Source organism: Strix uralensis, chromosome 1 (genome assembly GCF_047716275.1).
Source record: "Strix uralensis isolate ZFMK-TIS-50842 chromosome 1, bStrUra1, whole genome shotgun sequence".
In the NCBI taxonomy this organism is placed as follows: domain Eukaryota; kingdom Metazoa; phylum Chordata; class Aves; order Strigiformes; family Strigidae; genus Strix; species Strix uralensis.
The window spans coordinates 175,220,356-175,247,585 of NC_133972.1; the positions used below are offsets into that span (position 1 = coordinate 175,220,356).

Here is a 27,230-nt window from a genome sequence, read left to right on the forward strand (position 1 = left end):
AATATTCTGTTATTTATTCTGCTAAATATGGATTTCCTTCTTTCCTGATGGTGTTTCCACTTCTTAGAAGTAAATTTTCGATAGTTGCATCTTTTGATTTAAAGAAAGTCTTAAGTCTCTTCCATCTTAAGCTAAGCCCTCTGCTCCTGTTCTTCACCTATTTCCCCATATTTTTCAGTTTCTGTTGTTTTAAAAGTTGTCACCGTCTGTTTGTGTTTAGCCCTCAATTTAACGTAAATGCTTATTACTGGCAATTGCGAAGCCTGAAGTCGTGTTGCCTTGTGTTCATTCTGGGGCAGTTTTGTGGGCCTGCCGCTGTTTCTGTGGCTTTGGTGGCACTTGGCTGGACGGCAGCAGTGCTGGTAGAAAACTTTCTTTTTAGAACGTACCTGTTTTTCTGTATTCTTAGGAACTGCCCGGTCAGAGCACCACAGAGAATCCCAAAGCTGCGCCGGAGGTGAGTGCTGGAGGCTGGAGCTGGACAGAGGAGGGGGCCTCGTGGGGGATTCCCTGTCTTGGGCGGTGGGCATGGCTGGGCTTGCCAGGGCATGGCTGGGCTCACTGGGGCTCGCCGGGGCACAGCTGGGCTCGCCGGGGCTCGCCAGGGCACCGCTGGGCTCACCAGGGCTCACAGGGGCACGGCTGGGCTCGCCAGGGCTCGCAGGAGCACGGCTGGGCTCGCCGGGGCTCGCAGGGGCACGGCTGGGCTCGCCAGGGCTCGCAGGAGCACAGCTGGGCTCACCAGGGCTCACAGGGGCACGGCTGGGCTCGCCAGGGCTCGCAGGGGCACGGCTGGGCTCACCAGGGCACGGCTGGGCTCGCCGAGCAGTGCCGGTGCCGCTCTCACAGGTGGCCACGCTCAGCCCTGGGGGACTGCACAGCCCGGAGCAGAGATCCTTCCGCGAGAGGCAGAAGTACTTCGAAATCGAGGTGAAGCAACAGCAGATGGATAAGCCTCCCAAGCGTGTCTCCTTGGTAGGAGAAGATGACCTGAAGAAAATGAAAGAGGAGGAAGGTATGTTGGAATCTGTGCAAGGAGATTTGTCCTGTTAAGTGAGTCTCTTCTCCGTGGGGGCATGAGAGAGCGCGCACACCAGAAATCCAGCACTTCCAAAAGCCCGTGGGTGGTTGTTCCTAAGGCCTGGTAACAGCTTGAAGTAAGGGAATGTGAAGGAGTTCTGCGGATGCTCCACCATTACTACGTGGACTGGTGGAAGTGCTGTGGTGCCAGGGTGTCCTGTAGTTGGTAAACACTTCAATAAAATTTAAAAAAGCTATTACAAATGATGTTTCTTTGTAAACTGCCCAGGCTTGATAGGCAGCAACACGGGGTTGCCCGTGGCATCCTCACAGGGGATCTGACAGCAGAGCTTTTGTTGCCCGGTATGCTGCTCTGATTTTGCACTGGGCTTGCAACGGGAAGGAAAATTACTGCTATAGTTTTTACATAATTTCCTCCTGCTTGAGGGTTGTCTTAAAAGGTGATGAGGAACGACATTAAGTGGGGAAAAGGGCTTCTACTGAAATCCTGTCCTGTTCCATAAGAAAATACATCTGGAATCACTACAGTTGGAATTGGACTCCTGGGTTTGGGAGCTGTGACTCTCTTGCTTGAAAAGTTTATCATAGAATTTCTTTTGTAAACTGTTGGGGTTTGGGTTTGGGTTTTTTCACTTTATAAACAGCTAGTCTTCTCTTCCCCACCTTCCCTCCTGTATTCCTGTTCAGAGACTGTTTGTCCAGAGCATTAGAAACCTTCTCATTTTTCACTTAGTTCAGGAACGTGAATACATTTTAAGACAAGAGTAAGCTCATAAAAGATAGAAAGAAAGGTAAGAAAAAGAAATTGCAGCTTGTTATTTTGCATTTCTTCAATGCAATGTGGCCAAAAGAATCACAGATCCAACATAAATTATCTGGGTACGTCAGACTCTTACTGTTGGCTCAAAGGGAAATGTAGGAGACGCAAAGATCAAGATATAAAGTATGAAAGGAGAAACTGTAATGACGAGTTTCAGGTTTGCATTTCACCTTGTTTTGAGATTTGCTAAGTAGGGTAGATGGGAAGAAAGATCACCTTTACTCAGGGTACCTCTCAGTACTAGGGGGAAAAAAAAAAAAGAAAAAAATAAATAAAATCCCCTCTGGGTAAGAGGGATCCCATGGTGAAGATTATCCAGACAATAAACTAAGCTCTAGCTTATTCAGGATGAAACATCCCAATCAAATATCTCAAAGTGAGAAGTTACATCCTCTGGATCTTTGCAATTCCATCACTTACCAAAGATTTCTGCTGCTTTGGGCTCCCACTGCTAGCAGACTGCAGCATGAGAAATTTCAGCATGTAGGCACCCCTACTTGCACAAGTGTTCTGTTTGCATTTGTTAATTTTAAAAACATTTAATAAAAGAGGCCAAGGACTGTTACTAATTTTCAGTTTTGGTAGACAGGTGAGAATAGAATAGAATAATTCAGCTGGAAGGGACCTACAACAACCATCTGGTCCCACTGCCTGAGCACTCCAGGGCTGACCAGAAGTTAGAGCGTGTTGTTAAGGGCATTGTCCAAACGCCTCTTCAACCCTGACAGGCCGGGGGCATCGAGCCCCTCCCCAGGAGCCTGTTCCAGGGTTTGACCACCCTCTGGGTAAAGAAATGCTTCCTCCTGTCCAGTCTGAACCTCCCCAGCGCAGCTCTGAGCCATTCCCCGTGTCCTGTCCCTGGGGCCCAGGGAGCAGAGCTCAGCACCCCCCTCTCCCCATCCCCTCCTCAGGAAGCTGCAGAGAGCCCTGAGGTCACCCCTCAGGCTCCTTGTCCCCAGACTAGACAAACCCAGAGCCCTCGGCCACCCCTGGCAGGATCTGCCTCCCAGCCCTTCTCCAGTTTTGTTGCCGTCCTCTGGACACATTCAGGGACCATCCCACCCTTCTCCAGTGGTGGGCCCCAGACCTGCAGACAGGACTTGAGGTGAGGCTGCACCAGCGCTGGACACAGCGGGACAATCTCCTCTCCTGGCCACTGGCCGTGCTGGGTTTGATGCCCCCGGGATGCCGTTTGCCCTCCTGGTGCCAGGGCACACTGCTGGCTCCTGCCGAGCTGCTGCCCCCCAGCACCCCCGGAGCCCTTTCTGCAGCCACCCCTCTCCCAGTTCATACTCGTGTCCAGAGTTACTCTCTCCCAGGTGGAGAACCTGGCACTTGCTCTTGTTAAATGTCATGCCATTAACGATTGCCCAACGCTCCAGTCTGTCTAGATTGCTCTGCAAGGCCTCGTGTCCCTCGAGAGAGTCAGCAGCACCTCCCAGTTTAGTATCATCAGCAAACTTCCTAACAGTGCATTCAACTCCCGCATCCAGATCGTTGATAAAAATATTGAGCAGAACTGGCCCTAGAATGGAGCCCCAGGGCACGCCGCTGGTGAGTGGTTGCCCACGTAGAGCAGGCTGCTCCCTGTCCCGCTCTGTCCCGGATCCTCCTGTGCCCCCTGTGTCTGCCTGCCTGGCCGTTCCCTGCCCCATGCGGGGCCTGTCACCGTCACTCCAGGCTTTGGTCCCTCCCGGGGGCGAGGGGACGATCAGACCCCACTCGTGTGCAGGTTCCTGGGGCTCTGCGCTCCGGGCAGCGGGGCAGAAGAGTCTGCACACAACTTCCAGTTTGAGGATGAGTGCACTCAGCGTGATGAATGGTCGGAAATCGGTCCTGTAAAGTGTCCAGGAATGGAAGTTTAGTGAGTGAGGAAGGAGGGATGGAGGGATTGGGTTGAGTTTGTTACACCTGAAGCATTAGTGCAGTGGAGGAGAAACGTGGACCTAAAGCAGCACAGGCTTGGAGGGACGATGACTGTAAGGACCTGCCCAGAGGCTGCATCCTTGTGGGGGTCTAGCAAGTGCTTTGTGGTATGAGTCTGTCTTCTTTTGGCAGCTCGAAAACTGCAGCAGAAACGTACCCTCCTACTGGAGGAGGAGGCAGAAGAGGATGAGATGGTAAAACAAGTGCCGGAGATGAGCGTGCAGTCCAGTGTCATCATCGAAGGAGTTGAGTACAAGATCGAGAGACTGAATGGGAGGAACATCCAGGCTCCAGCAACTCGGTAAGACAAGACTGGTAGCTCAGTACCACCCACGTGTGTCAGAGGTGTCCCAGTATCAGTAATTTTCAGGGAAGAGAGCTGGGCAGTATCTCTTCTTCAGCATAGAAATGGGCAGGATTTTCCAGCTCTTCCTTTTCAGAAGAACAGATCCTCCAGCTGTGCACTTGGGTGTGTAGAGATGTTGATTTTTAGAGGTAGCTAATTCAAGATAAGCCCTGATGCTGAACCTGGGTTTTGGGGTTTTTTGGCTTTTGTTTCCTGGTTCTCCTGGACTTATCTTCCAGGTTACATTAATGTTGTTTTTCTGATTCTTGAGGATAGAAAATAGGGAATGAGAAAAGACTTCTCATAAGACTTCAGATAAAAATAAGGCTGCACTAGGATAAAGCTGAAGCTGTGCTTATCTGACTCTTCTGAGTCTTTGGTACAGACGTTCTTCTCTTCACAAACACTTCTATTGTCAGCCTTACAGTGGCTGAGAACACTTATCCTGTCATTTTGAATCTCATTGCTCCCCATTGTTTCTGTCCAGTCTCTGCTGAGGAACTTCTCACACAGTGAATGCACTGAGACCTTCCACCTCCGGTACGAGCAGGGCAGCTCTGAGGAGGGACAGCAGCCAAATGCAAACCAGCTGCTTGGTTTGATGTGAAGGGCTGCTTATCCCTGCTCTTCTCATACTGAAATGTGGGAGGTTAGACATCCATCATATGACTTTCACTTGCTTATTATTTATGCTTGAACAAAGGCAAGGCAGCGGAATAGACTGAATTTGTGTTTCTTGAAATATTTTTTTGTCACACTAGAACAGAAACTGAAATTTAATCAAAATAAACTTGAGCAGTAATAGTAAGGGCTCAGAGTCATGATAAACTTTCTGACTGCCAGCTGAGCCACAGTGTGCATGTCCTTAACCTGTGGAAACAGGCTTGTGTGACCTCCTTCCATTAGAGATCAGAGTAGTGTCTGCATGCGTCCAGCTCAAGGGCTGATGACAGTAATTTGTTTATCAGCACAAAGCCTGAGCGTGTCGGGCAGTTGTGCGTAGAGCGGCTGCCCTGAGAGTGGCTGTTCTGAGGTCGCTCGGGATTCATCCCTCGCCCAGGTGTGCCTTCACTTACAACCCCGGAGGGCCGCCCTTCATTAACGTTCGTGCTTATGTGACATCAGCAAAGGGAAAATCTGGAAGCAGCCAGGCTGCCCGTCACATAACGGCAGCTGGAGAGACCCAGAACTGTGCAAGAACTTGCCTGACATTTGAAGAGTGTGTGTGAGAGTGGATGGCTGACCTTCAAATGAAGGGAATGAGTTCTGGTGTTAGTGTGAACATTTCTGAAGTCAACAGGGAAGTGCTTGCAGCAATGCAGCAGCTGTGGAGTAAAGTCCTTAAGAGTTGTGTCTTCAAACCATGAACTGGTTGTTGCTTTCTGGGGCTCAGAGCCATCGTGAGCCTCTGCCGGGCGTGCCGGCCTGCGGTGCTGACAGCAGACCCGCTTGCTTTGTTGCAGGCCCTCGGAGGTCAGCGAGAACAGCAGCTCTCAGAGGAACTCACTGGAAGAGGGCATCAAGCCTGAGCAGAGAGCCAACTCCATGTCTGGGTGAGTGGATCACCAGCATCCTTTGCTGCCAGGTATGGAGCAGATGGCTCCTTCTTTTTAGCAGACGTAGGGTGTAAAAGGAAGGATTTCGTGGGGAAAGGGAAACTGTGGTCAGAGCCAACCTCCCAAGAGAAACTCACCTCTGTTGCGTGTCCTTCCGACTCCCAAGGGGATGTCCCTGGATGTGGTACTAAACGGTTGGCTGGGGGTGTCGGTCATCACCTTTTATGTTGAAAGCAGGCAGGTGAGAGCTGTGGTGGACCAGGCCAGCCCATCTCTCCCTGTTTCTGTGCCCAGGTTGAGTCCATCACATCTCGGAGCAGGGGATCCGGTGGTGCCCGTGCGGACGGCCAAAGCCGAGCGGCGGCACCAGGAGCGATTGCGAATGCAGAGTCCTGAGCTGCTGAGTGGTCAAGAGAAGGAGCTTTCTCCAGCAGAACGTCGTGCTCTGGAGGCAGAGAAACGAGCAATGTGGAGGGCAGCCCGGTGAGTCAGAAGAACCTTTGCTGTTCTCTTCACTAGGCTAGTTCAGGAAAGGGGGACCTGCTGCATGTCTTTTGGATTAGATGGTATCAAAAGCAGGGAATAAAGTAACCTTCCTAAGTCAGATGTTAGGGGAGGTTATGTAGTGCCTGTGCAAACAGTGCAAAGCATCTGCCGCTTGGCTGAGCTCATCTGCTCCCGACAGCTGCACGGCTGAGGTGTCTCTGCATTTCAACGGTCCTTGCGCAGTCACAAAGTCAGGGGAGTTCTATAAAAGACATAACTTGAACACCTTGATGTGATGGAGAACCTATTCCTTCCCTCTCAGCACACAACTTGCCACATTCTCTGTAACACATGAAAAAGATGATATTTATTGAAGCTGCAAGGTGACATACTCAAAATGAAAAATGGAAAGAGCATTTCACATATCCAGTGTTGCTAGACTGGAAAACTTGCTGAAGCCAAGAAATTAGCAAGATGAGGGCATTCTTATCCACACAAGCTGTTTCATCAGCTACAAAAGAGTGATTAAAGATTGTTTTGGAAGGAAGAGAACTTCTAGTTCAGAACTTAAGACTTGAAGCTAGTTCAGGCATTTACAGTGTCATATAATTCCTTTCAAAAATTAGTCAGGCTGCTCTTGTAACTAATTATAGTTTTCTTCCCATAATGTTCCTGTAGGAGGCATTCAGAGGACAATCTGAAACAGTCTCTTTTGGGGTTTGAGTGAGAGCTTTTAGAGGAACAGGGCTGCTAGTGACTCATCCTTGCCAGCCTGCTAGATAAGTCACCGGAGGGATTACCGTGAGTTGTGACACCCCTTGGCAGTTCCAGTGCTTGTGCTTAGACGTGGGTGATAATGGTGCTGTCGTCTTCTGGGGGGGCCCTGAGGATGAAGAAATACATAGTGGAGTCCTCAGTGAGGGGGGCTTTGAGGGTACAAAGGTTCCCCCATTGTTACTTGATCAGTGTAACAGATCTGCTCATGGTTTATTTAGAGCTGGACTCATGTTCCTAGTACCAGGGCTTTTTGCCCTTCAGGGAAAACTTTCTTGGTATGCTCCAACTCTTTGCCTTGGACGAGTCCTTTGCTGGAATTTTTTTTCTGAAGCACTGCCTTAGTTTCACTGCACTGCCCTGTGATGTCAGAAAGCTGAGCAGGTCACTGGGAAGCAGAACACTGATTTGGGAGAGATTGATTTCTGACATCTTGTAGCACGTTTGTTAGACCTTTGAAACTGGCCCTGCTTTGCTGTTGGATCAGATGCCCTCCAAAGGTCCCTTCCAACCTGAATTGCTCTGAGTCCACACTGGGTAATCTCTCCTGCCCCGGCTCCCCACTAACGGGGCTGCCTCTGTCCCGGCCCAGTGACCAGTCAGGCTGTCAACAGTGCGCTCGGGTGGGATTGTTTCCTCCCTGTGCTGTTGTTTCATGCTCCAAATACTGTGGGATTCTGTCTGCAGCTCTGGTTCACTGAATGTTCTGCTGTATTTGGCATCTCACGCCTAGTCTGGGTGATGCTGTTCCCATGGTTTCTGTGTCACAACTTTTTAGGTGGCATCATTTGCAAATGGAAGTTCTGTATTTTCACATTAAGACAGGAATAACTCTTTTACCAAAGTACCAGTGGAACAGAAGTTTTAAACAATGCCTGCCAAAACAGACGTGTTGCCCTTGTGCTTTAGGGCTGGAAGCTGCGTAGGTGTTGTGGAGCTAAATGTTGCTTAGAATCGCTCAGAGGAGGCTGGCTGGGACTGAGATGACCAGACCCAAATCCTTGCTCTGGCCTATTCTTCCTTATGACATTGGACAGATCCCCGAGTCCCTCTGAGCTGCAGGTGCATGGAGAGAGGATTGTAGTAGCACTTCTCTGTCTCGCAGGAAGGCTGTGAGCGTTGGATACGTTGAAAATTATTTTCAGTGTGATGCTGTGTCAGCACCACAGTGTCGTCAGGAGTAGACAACTTGCAGAGCATTGCTGCTCAGTCGTTGCACCTGAAAAAAAATAAAGCTCCACTGTTCTATCTGAGCCAACAAAACAGAAGTTGTCTATCAGGCTTCTCCTCCTGACAATCAACATCAGTATGCTCGGAGAGGCGGTAGAGGCTGCTCTGTCAGCCCTTCCCAGTGAGATACACAGGACTGTCTCCCTCGTGCCTCCACCTCCCATGCCTGTTTCCTCCTACAATGGGGCAGGCTGTATGAGGTAATGTCGGCTCTGATTCCTCCTAAGCATTACCATATCCAAGGAATGCTGTAATAAAAGCTTTAAGTTGGGTGTAGAAAGGAGAAACACGACGTTGCCTGCGCAAACCTTTGAAGGCAAAGCTATTCCGGGGACATTGCTCATGTCGCAGTGTGCACCACTCGCCTCGGGACTCTGGTCTTCCATGAACTTGTTGCTGTTGCCAGCAGATAAAGAAATCTGAAAAATCACAGAGTGGGGGCAGGATCTTTTTTACATGATTCCGTGATTTGCTCCTGTAACTTTCCTGTACACCTGACTGTGCTTTTTCGTTAGTTAGGATTTTGTTGAAATTGCTCAGGGCACAGTAGAAGTTCTACATTACACTGCAGAAGGGTCCGTGGGTGTTGAGTACAGTGGGTTTGTCCACTGTGGGCAGGAGAGAGATCCCTGCATTCCAAACCTGCAGTCTCTTCTAAGCATGTTTTGTTCATGGCAGATGAACTACTGAAGGGAGAGCCTTTTGAGGTAAGAGTACACGATGAGGTGAAGCTACTTGCAGCTGTCTTGCTTTTCAGTTATCAGATCCGGTGTAGCTTTTTACTCAGTTCTTAGACAAGTGCCTGGCTGATTCCTCACTTAACCCTTGTGTGGGGTTGAGGCCTTGTTTGTTTTGGCATTGGCAGGAATCAGTCAGTCACCATAACATGCTCCTTTTTGTTAAGACAAGGGTGGTCTGTTCCCTGCTACCACAGATCCCCCGGGATGATCTGGTCTTCCTGGGGTCCCTCTTCTGTAGGTGCTAGAGCAGGCACAGTGACATGGTGGCAGCCAGGGCTCAGGTCTTGTTTCCAGAGGCCCCCAGCAGCACTGCCTGTGCTGTGGGGGAGGGAGGACTGTACTGCCCTGCACGTGGTGCTGCAGCTGCACTAACCTGTGTTTTCTTTAAGTGCATGCCACTGATTTTATAACTTTCTCTCTAATCTTCTATCTTCTGCTTCTTTCCAGTTCTCTGGTCTGTGTGCTGTCACTCGTGACCCCATCAGTTTGCACCTTCTTGGGCTTTTCCTTTCTGTCCCTGTGTCATCCGTGCTCTGCCAGGACGTGTGATGCGCCCCCTCCCCCAGCACCCCCACCCCCTGCTCTGTTGGGACAAACACCCCAGCACCCATCGCCCCATCCGTGTCCCAGGCACATGCAGCCGCTGCCGCGGGGAGAGGGGGCTGGCACAGGCACTGCCGAGGGGCAGGTGTCCCGTGAGGGCTGTTGTACGGATGCACTCACCTGGGCTGTGTGTGCTCCGGGGCCATGGCCAGCAGACCTGTCACAATGTGCTTGTCCATTGTGCTTCCCCTTTTCTGGTGGTTGAAGGTGCATGTGAACGGGTGGTCTGGATGCAAATGGACACGAAGGGACTACCAGAGGTGTGCACGCACACTCACCCGTGCCCTGTCCTCCCTCAGCCCGCTTCACACACACACACTCACACACACACAGACACACACTCACACACACGTCTCTGTCAGTACCTCCCGGGCCTTTCCCTGTGGCCTGCCGGGTGTTCCTGCTCCTCTCCCAGCCTGCGGGAGGACAATCTCTACCTGCTAAGGCTCTGCAGGCTGATGCCTCTGGGCACGTCCCCCCAGACTGGCCTCTGGAGGTTCCTGCTTCTTCTGCAGCAGTTGGTGTTGAGCAGGATCAGATATAGGAGCCTGTTTTAATCACAGCTACCCCTATATCAGACCCGTATTTCTCCTTGCCAGGGTATGTTCCTGTATCTGTTTCTTTCTTTCCCTGCGCTTGTCCGCTGCGATGTTCATCACCATCATCTCCTCTTCCTCCTCTTCCTCCTCCTCTTCCTCCTCCTCCTCCTCAGATCCTCAGCTCTTGAAGACAGTATTAAACAGTACGAGCAGGATCTGGCCAGGAAGCTGTACCAGTCCCGACAGTGGGCACCTGCTCCCGGGGCCAGGCCAGCTCAGATGTCTAGTCCAGTGCAGAGTCACGCCTCAAGACTCGCTGGGTCAGGAAGCCAATCCAGGTGTGCACAGCCCCTTCCCTGCCAGCTGCATGCTCCACAGCCCTGCCTGTACCCCGCGTCCCAGCGCAGTGCTCCCGGCTGTGCCTGCCAGGGTAGGCAGCAAATTCCAGTGGCTGCTGGTGTTCCTTTCCCCGAGGTCCCACAGACTGCCGCGTGCTCTCGGTGAGAAAGGGGGGAATGCTGGGTCTGTCGGGGAGAAAGGAGCAGACGTTTCTGAGGGCTGAGCCCGCTTTTCCTTAGCTATTTCACAATCTCCCGATGGCTGAAGAGGGTTAAGGTGCAGCACACAAAGAGCACAGAGGAGAGTAAAGCCCTGGGAACTGACCCTACTCATCTGAGCCCCTGCAGGTCCTTCCCCAGCTGGGGTTGCTCTCCCATGGTGTATGGCACCTCTGGAAGGGCCTGCAGCTCCTCAGTGCCTTGATGCTTGGCTCCAGGCTCCGTCTGTTCAACACGTACGATGGCAGGTGTGTCTCAGGGTGACAGCAAACCAGGCTGTTCTCCTCTCCTGCTTGGAAAGTCTGTCTGCCTCAGGGAACCACGGGTGCTTCATTTTTGCCTTTCTGCACTCAGCCTGTTGGCCGTGGTCTGGCTGCTGGGCGCAGAAGGTGGCATTATCCCTTAGTGAGAAGGCAATGTCTGATGTCTTTTTCTCCCTCCCTCATTTCTGAGGCAGAATGAAATCGCTTGAACAGGATGCTCTTAAAGCCCAAATGGTTATTGCCAAGTCCAAGGAAGGGAAAAAACGCAGCACACTGGAGCAGCTGGCAGAGTCACCTTCACCCGTTCCTACCCCATCGCCAACACCACTGGAAGGTACTGTACAGCCATCTCTATCTGGGGAAAAAAGCTGATGCTTCTCTAGCCTAACTTGTTTGAAAGCAGACCTGTTGGAAGCAATTCCTCCTTCAGCCGAGGCTGGAAAGTCGTTTGGGGCATGTGACATCTCTCATTATAGGGGATGGGCCTGAGGTATAGAAAACGTGAGAGAACATCTGAAGTATGGTTCCAGGGAACCAGAGCAGAAATAAAACCGGCATTGTGACTTCTTAAAAAAACAGGAAGGAGGCATTTGTTCTGAGAAGGCAGTGTGTCTCCTGAGCAGAGTCTTTTATCACACTCAAATGCTGCAAAATAGAAGGGGCAGATTCAGGGAAGTGTTGCACATAGTACAACCATTCACTAAAAGGTGCTTTTCTGTCCTCTTTTGCAGATTGCAATCCCAGAAATGTCACTTCACCGGGAAGGCTGGTATGACACACTTCTTCTTGCTTCTGTTACCTCGCCTATAATCCTGGGATTTCTTGGTTACTCAGCTTGGGTGTCGACTGTGCATCTGGGCTGTGGAATCCCTACTTAAATACTTAAGCCAGATCTGGCTGCATGACACACAGAATTGTGAAGAGGGCACAGGGGATAGAGCTCGGCCATGCCCATTGCTAGAGGCATCCCCCCTTTTTTGCAATGACAATGTAACATCTGGGTTTTGTTTCCCTGTTTTATTATTTCATCCTTTTCTTGGTTCTTCATCCCTGTGTTCAGAAAGCCATTCACTTCAGAGACTTTGGCCCCTTGTTTCCTCAACAGCATAAAACTGAGAACTTTGGCTGAAATCAGCATTCTCCTTTTTGTAAACACTGTATAAATGCAACAGGACGTTGTTGCAGAGAACTGCCAAAATTAGTGAGGCAGTTAAACACAAGAGTGGGAGCAGCTGTACAGAGAGGGGACCTGGTTTTGCCCACAATAACATCTTTATTGATGATCTAGACGAGGGGATCGAGTGAACCCTCAGTCAGTTTGCAGATGACACCCAGTTGGGTGGGAGTGTTGATCTGCTCGAGGGTAGGGGGGCTCTGCAGAGAGATCTGGCCAGGCTGGAGCGATGGGCTGAGGCCAACTGGGGGAGTTTCACTAAGGCCAAATGCCGGGTGCTGCCCTTGGGCCACAACAACCCCCAGCAGCGCTACAGGCTTGGGGAGGAGTGGCTGGAGAGCTGCCAGTCAGAGAGGGACCTGGGGGGGATTGATAATGAGCCAGCAGTGTGCCCAGGTGGCCAAGAAGGCCAATGGCATCCTGGCTGGTATCAGCACTAGCGTGGCCAGCAGGGACAGGGAAGGGATCTGACCCCTGTGCTCGGCACTGGTGAGGCCGCCCCTCGATGAGTGGGTTCAGTTTTGGGCCCCTCACTCCAAAAAGGCCCTTGAATGACTCGAGCGTGTCCAGAGAAGGGCAACGGAGCTGGTGCAGGGTCTGGAGCACAGGTGTGATGGGGAGCGGCTGAGGGAACTGGGGGGGTTTAGTGTGGAGAAGAGGAGGCTGAGGGGAGACCTCCTGGCCCTCTGCAACTGCCTGAAAGGAGGGTGCAGAGAGGGGGGATGAGTCTCTTGAGCCAAGGAACCAGCGGCAGGCCAAGAGGGAATGGCCTCAAGCTGCGCCAGGGCAGGGTCAGACTGGCTCTTAGGAAGGATTTCTTTGCAGAAGGGGTTGTTGGGCGTTGGAATGGGCTGCCCAGGGCAGGGGGGGAGTCCCCATCCCTGGAGGGGTTGAAGAGTCGGGTTGACCCAGTGCTGAGGAATCTGGTGGAGTTGGGAACTGTCAATGTTGGGTTGATGGTTGGACTGGATGATCTTCAAGGTCTTTTCCAACCCAGACGATTCTGTGATTCTGTAATAAAACCACCTCTGGATTGAAATCCTGACTGTGCTATTGCCATCAGGAATCTTGCCACAAATTTTCCCATGAAAAAAGGCTTCCTGCCTAACTCATTGTGCGTGTGCATTTTACTGGAGCACATAAAGTTTCCTCTGCAGCTTGAACCCCTGTCCTGACACCAGCTACAAAGACAAAGTCCCGGAGGTGCCTCCTTTTCAGAGGCTGTATCAGGGCGCTCCTGGCACTAACAGAATGATGCTCTGCTTCTGCTTTTATCTCTGCACAGATTGCTCCCCTTGCTGCTGGTTTTCCATCCGTTTCTCTCCCCTTACTCTCTCTTCTCTGTTTCTTCTCTTTTGCTGTCCCTTCTAGTCCATGTCTGAAAAGAAGTTTGACTACCGGGAATTTGCTGCTATTCCTTCCTCCAAACCTGTTTACGAAATCCAGGTATAAATGCATGCTGAGCCGTCTGTTAGAGCGGTTAGGGCTTGGTGTGGTGGAAGTGCCTGCACACGAAGTGACCGTCAGAGCAGAGGCTGGATGATTTGAGGAAGTCCCCTTCAAAGGCCGTGTCTGTGTGGGAGGCAACAACAACCCACCGTGCTGTATAACTGAGGGTTTATTGGAGGCTTCACTCAGGTGGATTTGTGAAAAAGTTGGTCCAGGTGGTTTTAAAATTAATGACAAAAGCTTTGCAAATATAAAGCAGCTGCATCTTCACCTTAATTGATCCTGACATGTTTTTAAGTGAAAGATGAGAACTAAAAGGGAAGAAGAATCTATAGAAATTATTGCCAACAAATTGCAAATTGGAGCAAACGTTAACTTCAAACTGGAATATATCCAGCATCCTGCCCAAGAAGCACCTGTGGCAACAATTCTCATATGTTGTAGCTCTGCTGTAGATGAACTGTAAAGCAATCGTGTGGTAAGAGAACACCAGGTTTCAAGGGTGAGCGCCATGGCAAGGTGGTTCTCTTTCCTAAAAGAACCTCATTTCATTTAAGCTGCTTTGTCGCAGAATCACAGATGGTTATGGTTGAGGTTGGAAGGGACCTCTGGAAGTCGTCTGACCCCCCTGCTCTAGCAGGGCCAGCTGGAACCAGTTGCCCAGGACTGTGAACTGCTTTTCTCTTGCTGTCTGGGTTAGACATTAACTGGTTACGTTTGTGACGGCTGATCCGAGCAGACACTGTGTGTCTGTACGGGGTTTTAGTGTTGTATAAAGACAGTGAAGCAGATACCTGCAGTTACGTTTGTGCTGTGTGTGGAGAGCTGGCAAGGACTGACATGTTGGGCTTTAACTTCCTGTCATGACACAAAGATCCTGGGTCCAAGGTGTCATCCCCAAAGCCAGGCTGACTTGAGCAGAGTTTGAGGATTCTCAGGCAGTTACACATTATCTGATGCATGTTCTCGGCCGACTCCTTTCACTGGTGGCACTGCTCAGCCCTTGGTGGTCACTGACCTTTTCCTCAGAGAATCCCTTCCCATCTGGGCTGTGCCCCTGCCCAGGTTCTGTGCCGGGTGAGTTCGAGAGCTGGTCAGAGCTCCGGAGGCAGCTCCGGGCTGCCCGAGTTTCCCCAAGCCTCTGCTGGGTGCAGCAGTGGCTCTTCGTACAGCTGAGAAGGTGCCTCCAAAGGAGGCTTCACCTCAAATCACCAGGCGGTTCCTCTGGACCTCTCTCAGCAGTGCATTAACTAAGAGACTATTTTTTGCTGGCCATAGTCACACAAACACGTCACTCCGGATCAGTGCGTTGCTGTTTGGCTGGGCTGCACCCCTCAGCAGCGCATGCCCAGATCTGCTCTGCTTACTGCTCTTCACGAAGAGCACGGCTTCTACCATACATTTGCTTTACTTCTAAAGCACCAAATGGGCTGAGATCATCTCCCCCTCTTCCCTGGCTCCTCCAATTTTGCTGCTTGCACAAAATAGGTAAGTTTATGTGGAAATGAGGGCTTCCTGCACTCACGGTGAAAGTTCCCTAATGCTTTCCCTATAAGTGTACAGAGCCACCATCCTTTATCCTACAACTAAAGAAAAATTAAGCTACTCCTCACTTGTGCTCTTGAGCTGAGCAAGACGACCCCTAAAAGATAGATTTTGGTCAGTAGTGGCCAGAACTTCCAGATGAGTTTGGTGTTATTGAAGCTGCTGAATACTGAACTCTTCTGAAACCCTATCTGTACATTTGTATCGCTCAGAGAAGTGTTGAGCTCAGCGTAAGTGTTGTATACAAACCTAGAAAGAATAGTAGAAATAACAAAAGCAGCTGCTTTTGAAGTAAACGGAATACCTCAATGGAATACTTTGACCTTCCTATCCTTGAAGCACTCTATACAGCTAAATTAAATTCTCTATTTCAGCAGAATAGGTAGGGCTTAGGACATATATGCCTGTCCCCAGAGTAGTGCTGATTTTCAAGCCACCTCAAGTTCATGACTGTGAGCAATGTTGTTTTCTCATGGCGTTGTCACTCTGGGCTGGTGAGCTGCAGACAGCTCTGGCTGTTGGAATGGTCTCCATTTTGTGAAGGCTTTGAAGTTAGCAGGAACCGGTGGAGTTCCATGGTTACCACTTCACCATTTCTCCAAAGGGGTCTGCCATCCGTTGGGCTCTAACTGCTTCCTATCCCACTTCAGTCCTCTACACACACCTGAATATCAAGAAGAAGGTTGATTTTGCATAAGAAGCCAGGCCTGGGAACAGTGCAGATGCAGAATTAGGATCCAGGACTCTCAAGGAAATGCAGCTTGTGTCTTTGCTCTCCTCCCATGTTTCTACTCATTTTTCTGTAGTCTTTACGCTTTCTGCCTTTCAGGTCACCTCTCCTTCCTACACACAGAGTAGAAGGAGGAGAGCTGGGATGGGCAGACACACGCCTCATCCTGCCATTCAGGCATTGGGCTGCTTGGCTCTGGCACAAAGGGTTAACGGTGTCACCATGTGCACTGGGGGGGTTGTGCCCCAGCTGCTGCATCTCCAGCGCCTTCAGGGGCAAAAGGTTCTCTGTGGTGTGTGGGAGGGCAGGAGATGGGGAATTACCTGGCACCAGTTAGAGGTGGGTGCTCACGTCTTCTGTTCTCTTCCAGTCACCCGATGCAGCTGATGACCTCAGATACGTAGATGACAGAAATAACTCAGGTAAGCTCACGGCCAAAGGACCCATCCTTGTGCCACTCACTTCCCACCATGTTCTAGAGGGTATCCTTTGCCTGCCTGGGGAATCAACCCCGAGGACTTCAACTTCTTGCTGCTTGAAGCAATGTCCTGTTTTGTTTGTTCTAGAATGAAACCTCCAAACTCCCCACGTTCAGTTTTGGGTAGGATATTTGCATTGTGCTTTAGTGATGGCTAATTTGCTGAGAATGGTGTGTAACAAGCATGCCCAGCCAGTTTTCTTCCCATCTCGGGTTCTGGAGTAAAGAGTGGTAGTGCAACAGGGTGGGACGTTTTGGCTTCTGTCACCTGCTGTAAGTGAATGACACCCAGTGTTCGGGATCTGCGTTGTCCCCCTTTTGCTGGAGCAAAGAATCTTGGTGCCTGCAGCTGCGTATAAATTCATCCTGGTTTAAGGCTTGAGAGCATTTGGGTGCTTGAGTACCCAGGTGACTCTCCAGGTCTGTGCTGGTGGATCTGTGTGCACGGTCACCTAAACAAACAGGAATTAAAGCTTTGACTGCTGTGGCTCGTCTGGCTGTCCTAGCTCGGGTCTGTATGTCTGTCCCCAGCTGTGATAGGCTCAGACTTACCTCCCACTTCACTCTCGGTGCCTGTGGCAGTGGTGTGGAGCTCAGCAGGGCCTGCCTGCTCCTTAGTAGTACTTCTGTTTCCTTCAACAGTAGATGCTGCTTTTCTTCTACCTGTTCTGCGGCTGTTTTTTCCCTCTTCATTTTAAACAAGGAACAGTTTCTCTCTCAGTTTTATCTTGACAAATCTCTGAGTAAAGACTGCACTCCAGACAGCTGATCCATGTATGGGCCATTTCCAGAAGGAGGTTCTGTTGCAAGAAAAACTCAATTTCCTGAGAACGACATCTGTTCTTCATCCCTCAGAGTAAACCTCTCAACCCTGGGTTATTCTCTTGGCGTAGCCCATTCCATCAGACATAACCAGGAGGTCACTGAAGGGTCAGGAAATAATCAGCAGTTGCTTAGGGGCTTCAGACCTCACTACTGCCTGTCATGGGTCTGTTGAGCCCTCAGATAGAATAAAAGCCATAAAGAAAAGAGTGCGGTGCTCTGTTGAGAGTTTTTTAACCCACTCCTCAGTCCTTAAGGAATCTTTAAGTCACCTCTGTATGAGGCTGTGATGTGTGTGAGGCACCAAAAAAATACAGTTTTCCAGAATCAGTGTGGAAGGCTAGCAGATGGAGATGCAACTAAGCTCTTCTGGTATGAGACAGAGCTCTCCAGTTTTTTTAGATTTCCCCCATTCCAGCCAACACAGAGATTTTTATTTTTGCGTAGATTTTGGCAAGTTACAACATCTGCATGAGGAATTTTTAAAAATCCTCCTTTTCTGCATCAGTTCCAGCCTCCCGCTAGACCTATTTAATCTCTTTTCAGATATCCTTCTCAGAACATGAGGAGGAAACACTCGGAATAAAATATTTCTCTGGGAAAACACTTGAGAATTGGAGTGATTTTTACTTGCATTTTTCTTTACTGTAAAAGGAAAGGGAAAGGAAACCAGTTACCAAAGATCAAAGGGGGAGTGTATGCTGAACTAGTTCAAAACAACACTAGGTGTGTGCATCCTCCACCCCCCCCAGCATTTCAGGCACCAGTTTGACTGACCCTGTCAGGCCTTGCACTTCTGCGTGTATTTAATACAGCTTTGAAGAGATCTAGTCACACCACTTAGTGACACCTTTTCTCTGTACACCTCTACACACACGGGGATTTTAGTCAGAATTATCCTTGGTCGTGAATTACAGCTTTTTGATCATATGGTAAACTCATAAGCAATTCCTAAACTTTATGCTAGAAAAACATTGTAACAGAAACTCCAAGGATCTCTTCCTGCTGACTGCGGGAAAGCCTTAGCATAGCTCTCTTCTGAACATCTTGCAGAGCTCACCGTGTCCTTCTTGTCCATCGCAGGTGCGCTTTAAGAAATAGTTCTCTCCATTCTTGGGTCTGACTTCATGTGGTCATCTTTTAAATGTGTTTAAAAACATTTATTCCAAGGTTTTCAAGAGGTCATGAAGTTATTAAACTACATAACAGCATTTTTAGGGTGGAACCATGCTATGTGTTTGCTTTATGACGTAACTTTTCCAGATCCCTTAGAACCAGAATCTTTTGCTTTCCAATCTGATACCCATCAGGTTTCAGAGATACCCCTGTGATAACTTCGTACTGCACTTATTACTGGATACCTACTTAGGGCGTGTAAGAAACTACCTTTGTCCTCACGGTCTTTGTCCACTTGGGATGTCTGATGTTACAGCAATTGATAAGGTATCTCTTTATCCTACACTGAACTAATCCCTACTGCGTTTTGTCTAGGACTCAGCTCAGCAGCTCACACACACACGGGAGTGAAAAATGATCTCTTCACCTTCTTGTATTGTTAATTTATCCCCATCCAGCCTTTTTAGCCACATCTCTACTCCAAAGACTTGCACACACCCTTTTGTTCTCCAGACTTCCATTTTACAGATTCTTTCACACCAAAATGCAAAAATTTCACAAAACTAGAATCTCTAGATTCATACTAGTTGCAATACCTGTGTGCTCTCCCACTATTTTCTGATTTCTCTCAAGGAGAGGAAGCACGTAAGGGAGGCTTGTACTGGTTCAGAATATACCAGTATCCTGTTTGACTGGAGGTGAGTTCTTAGGGAAGGACTATAAGAAACAGAGAAAATGAGCTTGCATAGGTACATATTCTCAATTTTCTGTAATCACCTATTAAGTAGGGATGTCTTGAGCCAGGTAACGTATCTAGATCATCAACGTAATGATCCTCTATAAAATTGTCTAGGTTGTTTTTTTAATCTTTCATGATGATTTGTGGCATTGAGTTCCATAATTAGGCATTTTGTTTACTTTGAGTCTGTTTCTTGATAATTTCCTTGGGTTTCTGGGATGCAGTGAATAACTGTGTCTTATTCATTCTGTCTGTACCATTCATGTAGGCCGGTATCATAACAATTATCTTTCTTCCAGACTGAAGAATCCTAGTTCTTCTTTCTGGGAATCATTCCCACACCCCTCTGGACCTTTTTTATTTCATCTATGCCATTTTTAAGGTAGAGAAGGAGAACAGGGCTGCATGCAGAATTGCAAATGTAGGTATGTGATGAGCTTATGCAGTGGAGAAGGTGTATGTTCCCCCATCTTTTCCAATGTCTAATCCTCAGAAGTGCAGGGGTATTGCCGAGAAGTGTGCCAGTGTTTTCAGAAAGCTCCCCATGACTACAGAGTTATAATCTCATTTTAAGGATGCACCCTGGACTGCACCCAGAGCAGTGTGGGCAGCAGGGCAAGGGGGGGATTCTCCCCCTCTGCTCCGCTCTCGGGAGACCCCCCTGCAGTGCTGGGTCCAGCTCTGGGGGCACCAACAGCAGAAGAACACGGACCTGCTCGAGCGGGGCCAGAGGAGGCCACGAAGATGCTCGGGGGGCTGGAGCACCCCCCTGTGAGGACAGGCTGAGAGAGTTGGGGGGGTTCAGCTGGAGAAGAGAAGGCTCTGGGGAGACCTTAGAGCAGCCTCCCAGGACTGGAAGGGGCTACAGGAAAGGAGGGAGGGGGGGAACTCGTCATCAGAGGGGAGGGTTAGGATGAGGGGGAACGGGTCTAAACTGACAGAGGGCAGATTTAGATCAGATCTAAGGCAGAAATTCTTCCCTGTGAGGGTGGGGAGGCCCTGGCACAGGTTGCCCAGAGAAGCTGTGGCTGCCCCCTCCCTGGAAGGGTTCAAGGCCAGGTTGGACGGGGCTTTGGGCAACCTGGGCTAGTGGAGGGTGCCCCTGCCCGGGGCAGGGGGTGGGACTGGATGGGCTTTAAGGTCCCTCCCAACCCATACCAGCCTGGGATTCTGTGTTACATTTTACGTGCAATCGGGATTATATTACCTCTGTTGAGATTAAACATCATCCAGTAACATAAAAATAAATGTCCTGTCTCAGCACGAGGCTCTGGCTAGTCCCGTATTGTATCTGATGCAAGCCCCTGGGAGTGCCAGGAAAAGAGCATAAAAGAAGAAAAGCATAAAGTGATTCCTTTCAGAATGCTACTCCAGGCTAAAACAATCTAGTTTAGCACTTTCGAAGCCAGAGGCCTTCAATTTTAGAGTTGTTTGTTTCTTTCTTGAATCTATTCACATTTGCAGTAAATCTCACCTTCCACATCACTGCCCAGTCGACTCTGTAAAATCCTGGTACCCTTTCCTGTAGCTGAGTTTCATTTGACTACCCTGATGCACGGCTTGGTATCATCAGCAGTTTCTCTCAGTGCAGTCTCCATCGCTACTTCTCCTTCTCATTAGTTACCAAATGCTGACCCTGACACCGAGAGCTCTGCTCTGTGTTGTTGATAGCAGGTAATACCTTCCTGTGCTTTTTCTGTGTTTTAACTGCTTATTTACCCACTAAAGGACGTGCCACCTTATATATAACCATGGCAGCTTGTTTTCGTTAAGAGCTTTGGCTGAGGATCAACCAAAAGGTTTTTTTAAAGTTCAGTATGCTGTGTTGAGATCACTTAACTTGCATGTTTGATGGCTTCTTTGGCAAATTCTAGTCTAAGAGGAATGACTCACCTCTAAGGTCCATTGATTTCCTCTCCCACCCCACCCCACCCCACACCTGCGTTTTTATCTGCATGTGCCCATCCCTTTCTTATATACCCTTGTTGGGAGTCAGTTGTCTGCTTACCAATCCCAGTATCCTTTCAAGACGTCAGATTTGTCGCCTGCATTCATTTGGTTCTGAGGCCTTTTCAAACAACAGGTTGATGCTACAGTCAACAGTTGAGGAGGGCTCTGAATGACACCAGTTGTCACACTGGGGTGCTGTGACAGGGGGGATGGTGCATCCTGGTCTGGCTCTGGGGCGGAGGCCCCTGGGTACAGCTCAGCAGACTGGGCACCTTTGGTCTGATACATCTTCATAGATTTCTGTATCTGAGGTTCTCTGCTACATTCAAAGACTTTAGAGTGGCTTCCCAGGAGCCAGTTTGCAATTGCAGGGAAAAATCTGGGGTTTTGTAGAACTTTTTCTTTTTACACAAGTATCTGACAGTAGTTGCTGAAGCCCTGTTATCGCAAAGGGCAGATGTTCCAGGTGTATGTCAAAGCATATGGGGTGGGCTCTGCCAGCTCCTCTCGGGAGGGTAAGGAGCCACTCTAACAGCAGAACACATCCTAAAAGGCCTGAGACCAAGTTAAGTGAGAGTCTGCCCTGCCAGAGTATCTTTCCTGGTCAGTCCCTTCGGTGAGAGACCCAGGTCACAGTCTGAGTTTATAGGAAGGGCTTAGTCATGTAACTCCAACATGAAGCAAGGCCGAAACTCTCACCTGCAGCGCGCCGTACTGGCAGCCACACTGCTCGTAGTGCGTGCTGCTCTGCTGGAACCAGTGAAACGCCTGCGGCAACAGCACACACCTGAGTCCTTTCAGAATACGTGATTTTTTCCTGAGGCCTGGCACTTCCAGTAATTTTCTGTGAATCGTGGGTGTTAGGGGTCTTCTCACGCATGTGACTTCCTTCCCAGAGCCCACAGCAGTCCGTACAGGAGCTACAGATCCCCTGGAAGTTCTGGGCACGGGATTACTGTGAATCACTAAGACTTTGCGCTGTCTCGGATCCAGCACCTGGGTACACCCTTACGTCCCCATGCACTCTGTCAGCTCTGTCCTTAACCTGGCACTTAGAACCTTTTCTTGTCCACGCAGTTCCCCAGGAGCAGGATGGGCAGACAGAGGAAGAGGAAATGTTAGTAACACGCGATTCATCGACACTGACTTCGTCAGCACTTGAAGAAATGGCCCTGTACAGCAGCAAGCGCAAGCTCCGACACAGCCGGCGCAGCCTGGAGGCTGCTGTCCCTACGTAGGGGATCTGACGCCACCGGGCGATGGAATGGCCCCGCGCAGGGCTCCTGCGCTTCCTGTGCTCCAGGGACAGCACTGGACTGCCCACACTGCTGCCTCCTGGGCTCTGGACGGGGACTGAGCACCACGGGGAGCACTGTGGTCAACTAACTTCCTTTAAGGCTGTGAACCGCCCTCTTGTCTCACCCGGTCACGCACTGGGGCATGTCCTTAACGACGTGGGACAACACTAGACTGATGGATGGCAAATGGAGAGGAGGCGTGGGTAGGACAGTGGGCAGCTGCAGCTTGTTAGCCTGTAAATATTGTGTGTGGGGAAGGGTAGGACAGGGAGAACATAGGAGTGGGAGAGTGTTTTGGGCTCCAGCTGTTATTTCCTCAGCTTGGATTTTTTAGTGATTTATGTGGGAGCTTCTACTCCAGTATGAAGTAGAAGAAAGGTCCAGCCTGCCTTTGCTCCTATTTAATTTCCAGTCTTTTGCCAAAAAGCATCTCCTTCCACCTCCTGCACCATGTCACCTCACTTTCTTTTGGGAGTATGCGGAAATGGGTAGCTTGAAGGCAAAAAAAAAAGAAAAAAAAGGAATTTCAGTGAAGTGCCTCCCTCTGACACTGACACCCGTGTGCTCAAGCAAAGGTGACTGGATAAGCAGGAGCCTGTGCCAGCTCTGTGCCGCGTGCCTCTGCAAGCGCAGCGATTGTCCCGGGTAGGAGCTGGTCTGCCAGCGCTCCATGCTGTTCTGGGAGACAGGCACCTGCCCAGGTGTACTTGGTGCAAGCGGCGTGAACTGCCCTGCAGACACCCTGTCTGAGTGTCAGAGGCGGCCGGGTATCTTCTGTCAGCACCGTGGCTGAACTGGTGCGCTGGGGCAGAACTGAGGAAGGAGCTGAACGGCTGTAGCGAGTGTAGCGACGTGTGTGTGACAGCAGTAGGGAGCAGAATAGCGGGGGATTAGGGTACGGTGCAGAGGTGGGAGGTGTAAACAGCAGGTAGGATAGTGGGTTAGGATTCAGGAAATGGGGAAGGGTAGGAAGTGGCGTGGCGGGGGTCAGGTTAGGAGTCATGGGGTCTCACAGGTAGGAGGATGCTCTTGGGTGAGTCCACTGTGCTGCCAGCCGGCTGTGACGGGAGGTGTGACGTTACGGGGTGCCCGGTGCGGGCTCTCGAGGGGCTCCTGCCAGGCGGGGAGCACAGGAGGTGGGATGGGTCTGGCCTATGCCTTGCAATAACTGCACAGTTATACTCTTCACCAACTTGTTGGCTGTATAGAACAGGGAGAACACGTGCTTGCCCATGCAAGAGGAAAATGAAAATTAAAAAGGAGCAGGGGGTGTGATTCCTGGTTTCCATGAGTGGAACGAGGGCTGTGAAGAGATTCTGAATCAAGTGAGCTCTGCAGATGTGGAGGAGACAGATGCTGCTTATAGCTCTGAAACCACTCTCTGCTGCCCAGTACTGAAGTAAAATATCCCTTTTTTTTTTTTAATGCCTCTAATAGGGAGAAAGGCATCTGAGCTCAGCAGTATCTGATCTGTCTACCCTGATACATTGGTGCTCTCTGCTGAACCCCTCCAACATTAAGACCAGAGTTGGACCTTAAGCCTTTCAGTGACTCGAAGTGGCTCGGGAGCGACAGGCACTTCTGCTTGTATATTTGCTGAATGAAAGAACTGGATGCAGTTTCTTTTAGCTGAGAATCTCCCTTCATGCCAAAATCCAGTGGATCATTTTAACTGACTTCGTATGTTTTAATTTTACAGAGCATTGAAGGGGGAACTCTGATACTGCAGCTATGGCTGCTTCCATCATCAGCAATTTGAGCTTTTCCTTTTTAAATCTAATTTTAGCATTTGCTTTTTAACAACAGCAGTTTTGGAAAAAATCCTGGATTGGTTTTGGTGACTAACTTGTGATTCTTTTTTTCTTTCCCTTTGCGGTACCTGGTGCCAGGCTCTGGGTTCTCTCCCATTCTCTCCTGAGAGACTCTGAGGGAAAATTAGCGCATCAAGACTGTAACTAGTGAAATTTGTACAACCAAAGAAATCTATTTTGTGGTTCAAGGATAATAAAGTTTACTTTACATTTTAGAACCTTTAGTTAATGTGGTTTGCCCTGTGTGAAGTCTGGAATTTCTATATCAACACTTTGGTTATTATTGTTAGTCACCCCTATAATCTAGCAAACATACTACTGGTTTCTTGCTTTTGTGTGCAGAAATTAATGATCCCCTAAATCAATGCCAACTGCAGGAATATAAAGATGAGCACATGCTAGTCATGTAAATTTGGTAGAAAACTGGCATCTGTGCTGAAAGGGGAAGAAGAGAACCGAAACCAGTAACTGTTAGCTCCATCTTTATGTAGCTTGAAAGGGACTCCTGGAGGCAGGGGAGGGGAGGAGAGGTTTCTGCTCCAGAGAAGCTGTAGTAGTGGGAAAGGACATGGGGACAAAAAGGTCAGGTGATATGTGTAGGATACAGTGGCTTAGTTCATTCATCGCTGACACCTATTTAGAAAACAAGAGAGGGAGGTAAGTTCAGGAACGAGGAAAAAAGCTACACTGTGCTGATGAGCACTACAGCCCCCAAGGCAGGTATGGATGCTGACTTCAGAGAGGCTCTAATTCAATCCGTGAGGGGCTGATCAGGCACGGAACCCACCTTTGTGCTGTGGTGCCCGTGTGCTTCGCATGGGCTGCGTGGCGCGAGGCTGCGGCAGTGCAGGCTGGACCCTTCTCACGGGTGTGGGGGAGTTCCTGGAGCACCAGCCCCGAGGCTTTGGCTCCACTTGACTGACAGCCAGGGGCATGGGAGAGTGTGTGTGTCCAGGGGGTGCGAAGGAAGGAGCCCCTGGGCCCGGGAGTCGGGGTGTGACAGTAGCCTGGGAACGACGCGCGGCCTGAGCCCTGCTCAGCAGCTGATGGAACACAGAACACTGGTACCAGCCAGACCGTAAACCTCTTGGCTTTCTTTGCTTGGCTCTGCTTAAAAAAAAAAAAAAAAAAAATTTGTTTACATGATTAAAGTTTTTAAAAATACAGTTTAAATGGTAAATAACTAACACATTCCATGTAGCCCAAACAAGTTTTCCTTAGTCTGGATCAATGGATGGCCACCAAGATGTGCCAGCACAGAGAAAGAAAAGCAGCCTCAGTGGGAAGAGGGCAGAATTCCTTTTCCTAGAGCCAGTGTCACGCTCGATCGTGGCCTCATTCTCCGTCCTTTGCAACTGTTGACTTGCAGGTACAGATGGAAAAGGGACCTTGGCATGTCACATGGTACCACAGGAACAGTCTTGTCTTAGTTCAGCTTGTTACCACAAGTGTAGACTTACACAGACTCAATATATTTCACGGGTCCTCTCCTATAAAATGGAATTTTCTTTTAAAAATCTCATTTTAATAGATCTTTTTTTTCTCCACACTTAGACTGTAGTTTTCTTGGGCCGGACTTACTACTTTGTGCTTATATATTACCTAACACAACTGAGCCATGATTAGGCTATATGCAATAGTTATCACTTTAGACAAAAGTAAACACCTTCTTATATCATCATAGTCCTTGTAAGAATTAAAGCAGGTCATCAGCATAATTTTTCTCAGACAAAAGCATATAGTAACATACACATCATAAACATGCCAGTCTGAAAGCCTCCCATAACATCCTCATCGATTGCATATACACTGGGGGGGGGGGGCGGGGGCAGAAAATCCACACCCATTTACCTACAGTTTAGATTTTCCCAGAGGGTCCATGTTACAGCCCCCATCTCCAGTTAGGAGAACAGGATGACGGAGGTGGTTGCTGTGATGGAAGGTGCCCCAGAAGTATTAACAGCAAGCATAGTTAAAAGAGTTTCAGACCTAGAAAATCTCTCCAGCTGCTTTGCTTCTTATATGACAAACCTGCTGTTGAGAAGCACGGGGGTAGGGCCTAATTTCAAATGCTCCACTAGATGAAGGTCCAGAAAAGGTGCTCAGGCAAGAGTGTCTGATTTATGATGGCTGCTCAAAGTATCCACAGAGCTGGCACGCGACTGCTTCTGGTAGAATGTTGCTACTGGAGTAAAGATGACAACCAAAAAATATTTTTCAGAACTTTATAGCTTCCCTTGGTTTTTAGCTGCACTGGAAGGGTACTCTTGTGACTTCATTAACTTAGGAAATTTATTTAGGGTGGGGGTTTTACTATAAATAGAAACAAAAAAATCAGTTCCATTTTATAGGGACAATGTAAAGATCTTCAAGGCTGCACAAATACAGAATAGAGTACACCTGGTTAGGTAGGTTTGCAAGAAAGAATCTTGCAGCTAAACACATTGTATAGCAACAGGGAATCAAAGATGTGCTACTGGGAGTGTGGAGGGAAAGTTAATGTCATACTGGGACATAGCTCGAGGTGCAAACTTGCAAGACATGAAGTAAAACCTGCTCTAAATATCACTGATTCTTGTGCATTGTAGTTTTACTGAAGATTACCACAGAGCTGACCACTATATCTTGTTCAAATGGGAAGGAGCAAGTTATATTGAAATATGGAAGACAGGAAAGAATGACAGCAAGCTAAATAAAAAACACAGTAATACATATAAAAAGTTTTAAAAAGCAACTCATTAATGTGGCACAGGTATGTAGACCAGGATGCTACCTGTTTTGTGACAATATCTGGGATGTTTCAGCATGAAAGACTAAGACAAGTAGGGTAAGTAATAAACACCCAGATACACAGAAGAAGGAGGAGATGATGATGATACTTGAGGAGCATTTTTGGATTATGTAAAACTTATCATGAACTGTCTAGGGGAAGGGCCAAAGGTGGAGAAAGGAGGAGCTTGAGGAATATTGAACAAGAATGGAAAAATGGAAAGCTGGGGGGGGGGGTGTGGGTGGTGTATAAAAAAGGCTGGTCTTGTGGTCTTGTGTGAACATTTGTTCATTTGTATTGTTCTTGCCTATGTGGCTGCTGCTTGTGAGCGTGTGGTGCCTGGAAAGGGGCTCCTTCCTACCTCTGCTCTGCCGGGGTTTCGCTGTGTCTGTGGACACTGAGGAGTCACTTGCAGCCTCGCTGCTGTCTGGACACAGGCCCAGAGAGCACAGAACAAGCTGGTTCTA

The 27,230-nt window shown here is 49.2% G+C and overlaps 1 protein-coding gene across 26 annotated transcripts in view; it reads left to right on the top strand.

Annotated features, from left to right (window-relative positions):
* The window catches only part of SCRIB (scribble planar cell polarity protein), a 112,047-nt gene extending 87,836 nt beyond the window's left edge, over nucleotides 1-24,211 (top strand). For 18 of the 26 annotated variants that reach the window (XM_074889915.1, XM_074889905.1, XM_074889923.1 and 15 more), the window contains 11 exons: nucleotides 410-457; nucleotides 850-1,015; nucleotides 3,920-4,088; nucleotides 5,597-5,686; nucleotides 5,984-6,172; nucleotides 10,235-10,399; nucleotides 11,076-11,215; nucleotides 11,613-11,650; nucleotides 13,427-13,501; nucleotides 16,150-16,201; nucleotides 21,962-24,211. In XM_074889915.1, the coding sequence (XP_074746016.1) occupies nucleotides 410-457; nucleotides 850-1,015; nucleotides 3,920-4,088; nucleotides 5,597-5,686; nucleotides 5,984-6,172; nucleotides 10,235-10,399; nucleotides 11,076-11,215; nucleotides 11,613-11,650; nucleotides 13,427-13,501; nucleotides 16,150-16,201; nucleotides 21,962-22,122 (1,293 nt within the window). In that variant the 3' untranslated portion in view covers nucleotides 22,123-24,211. The other 8 variants (XM_074890052.1, XM_074890061.1, XM_074890104.1 and 5 more) reach the window with 8 other exon arrangements.
* The last annotated feature ends 3,019 nt before the right edge of the window (nucleotides 24,212-27,230 follow it).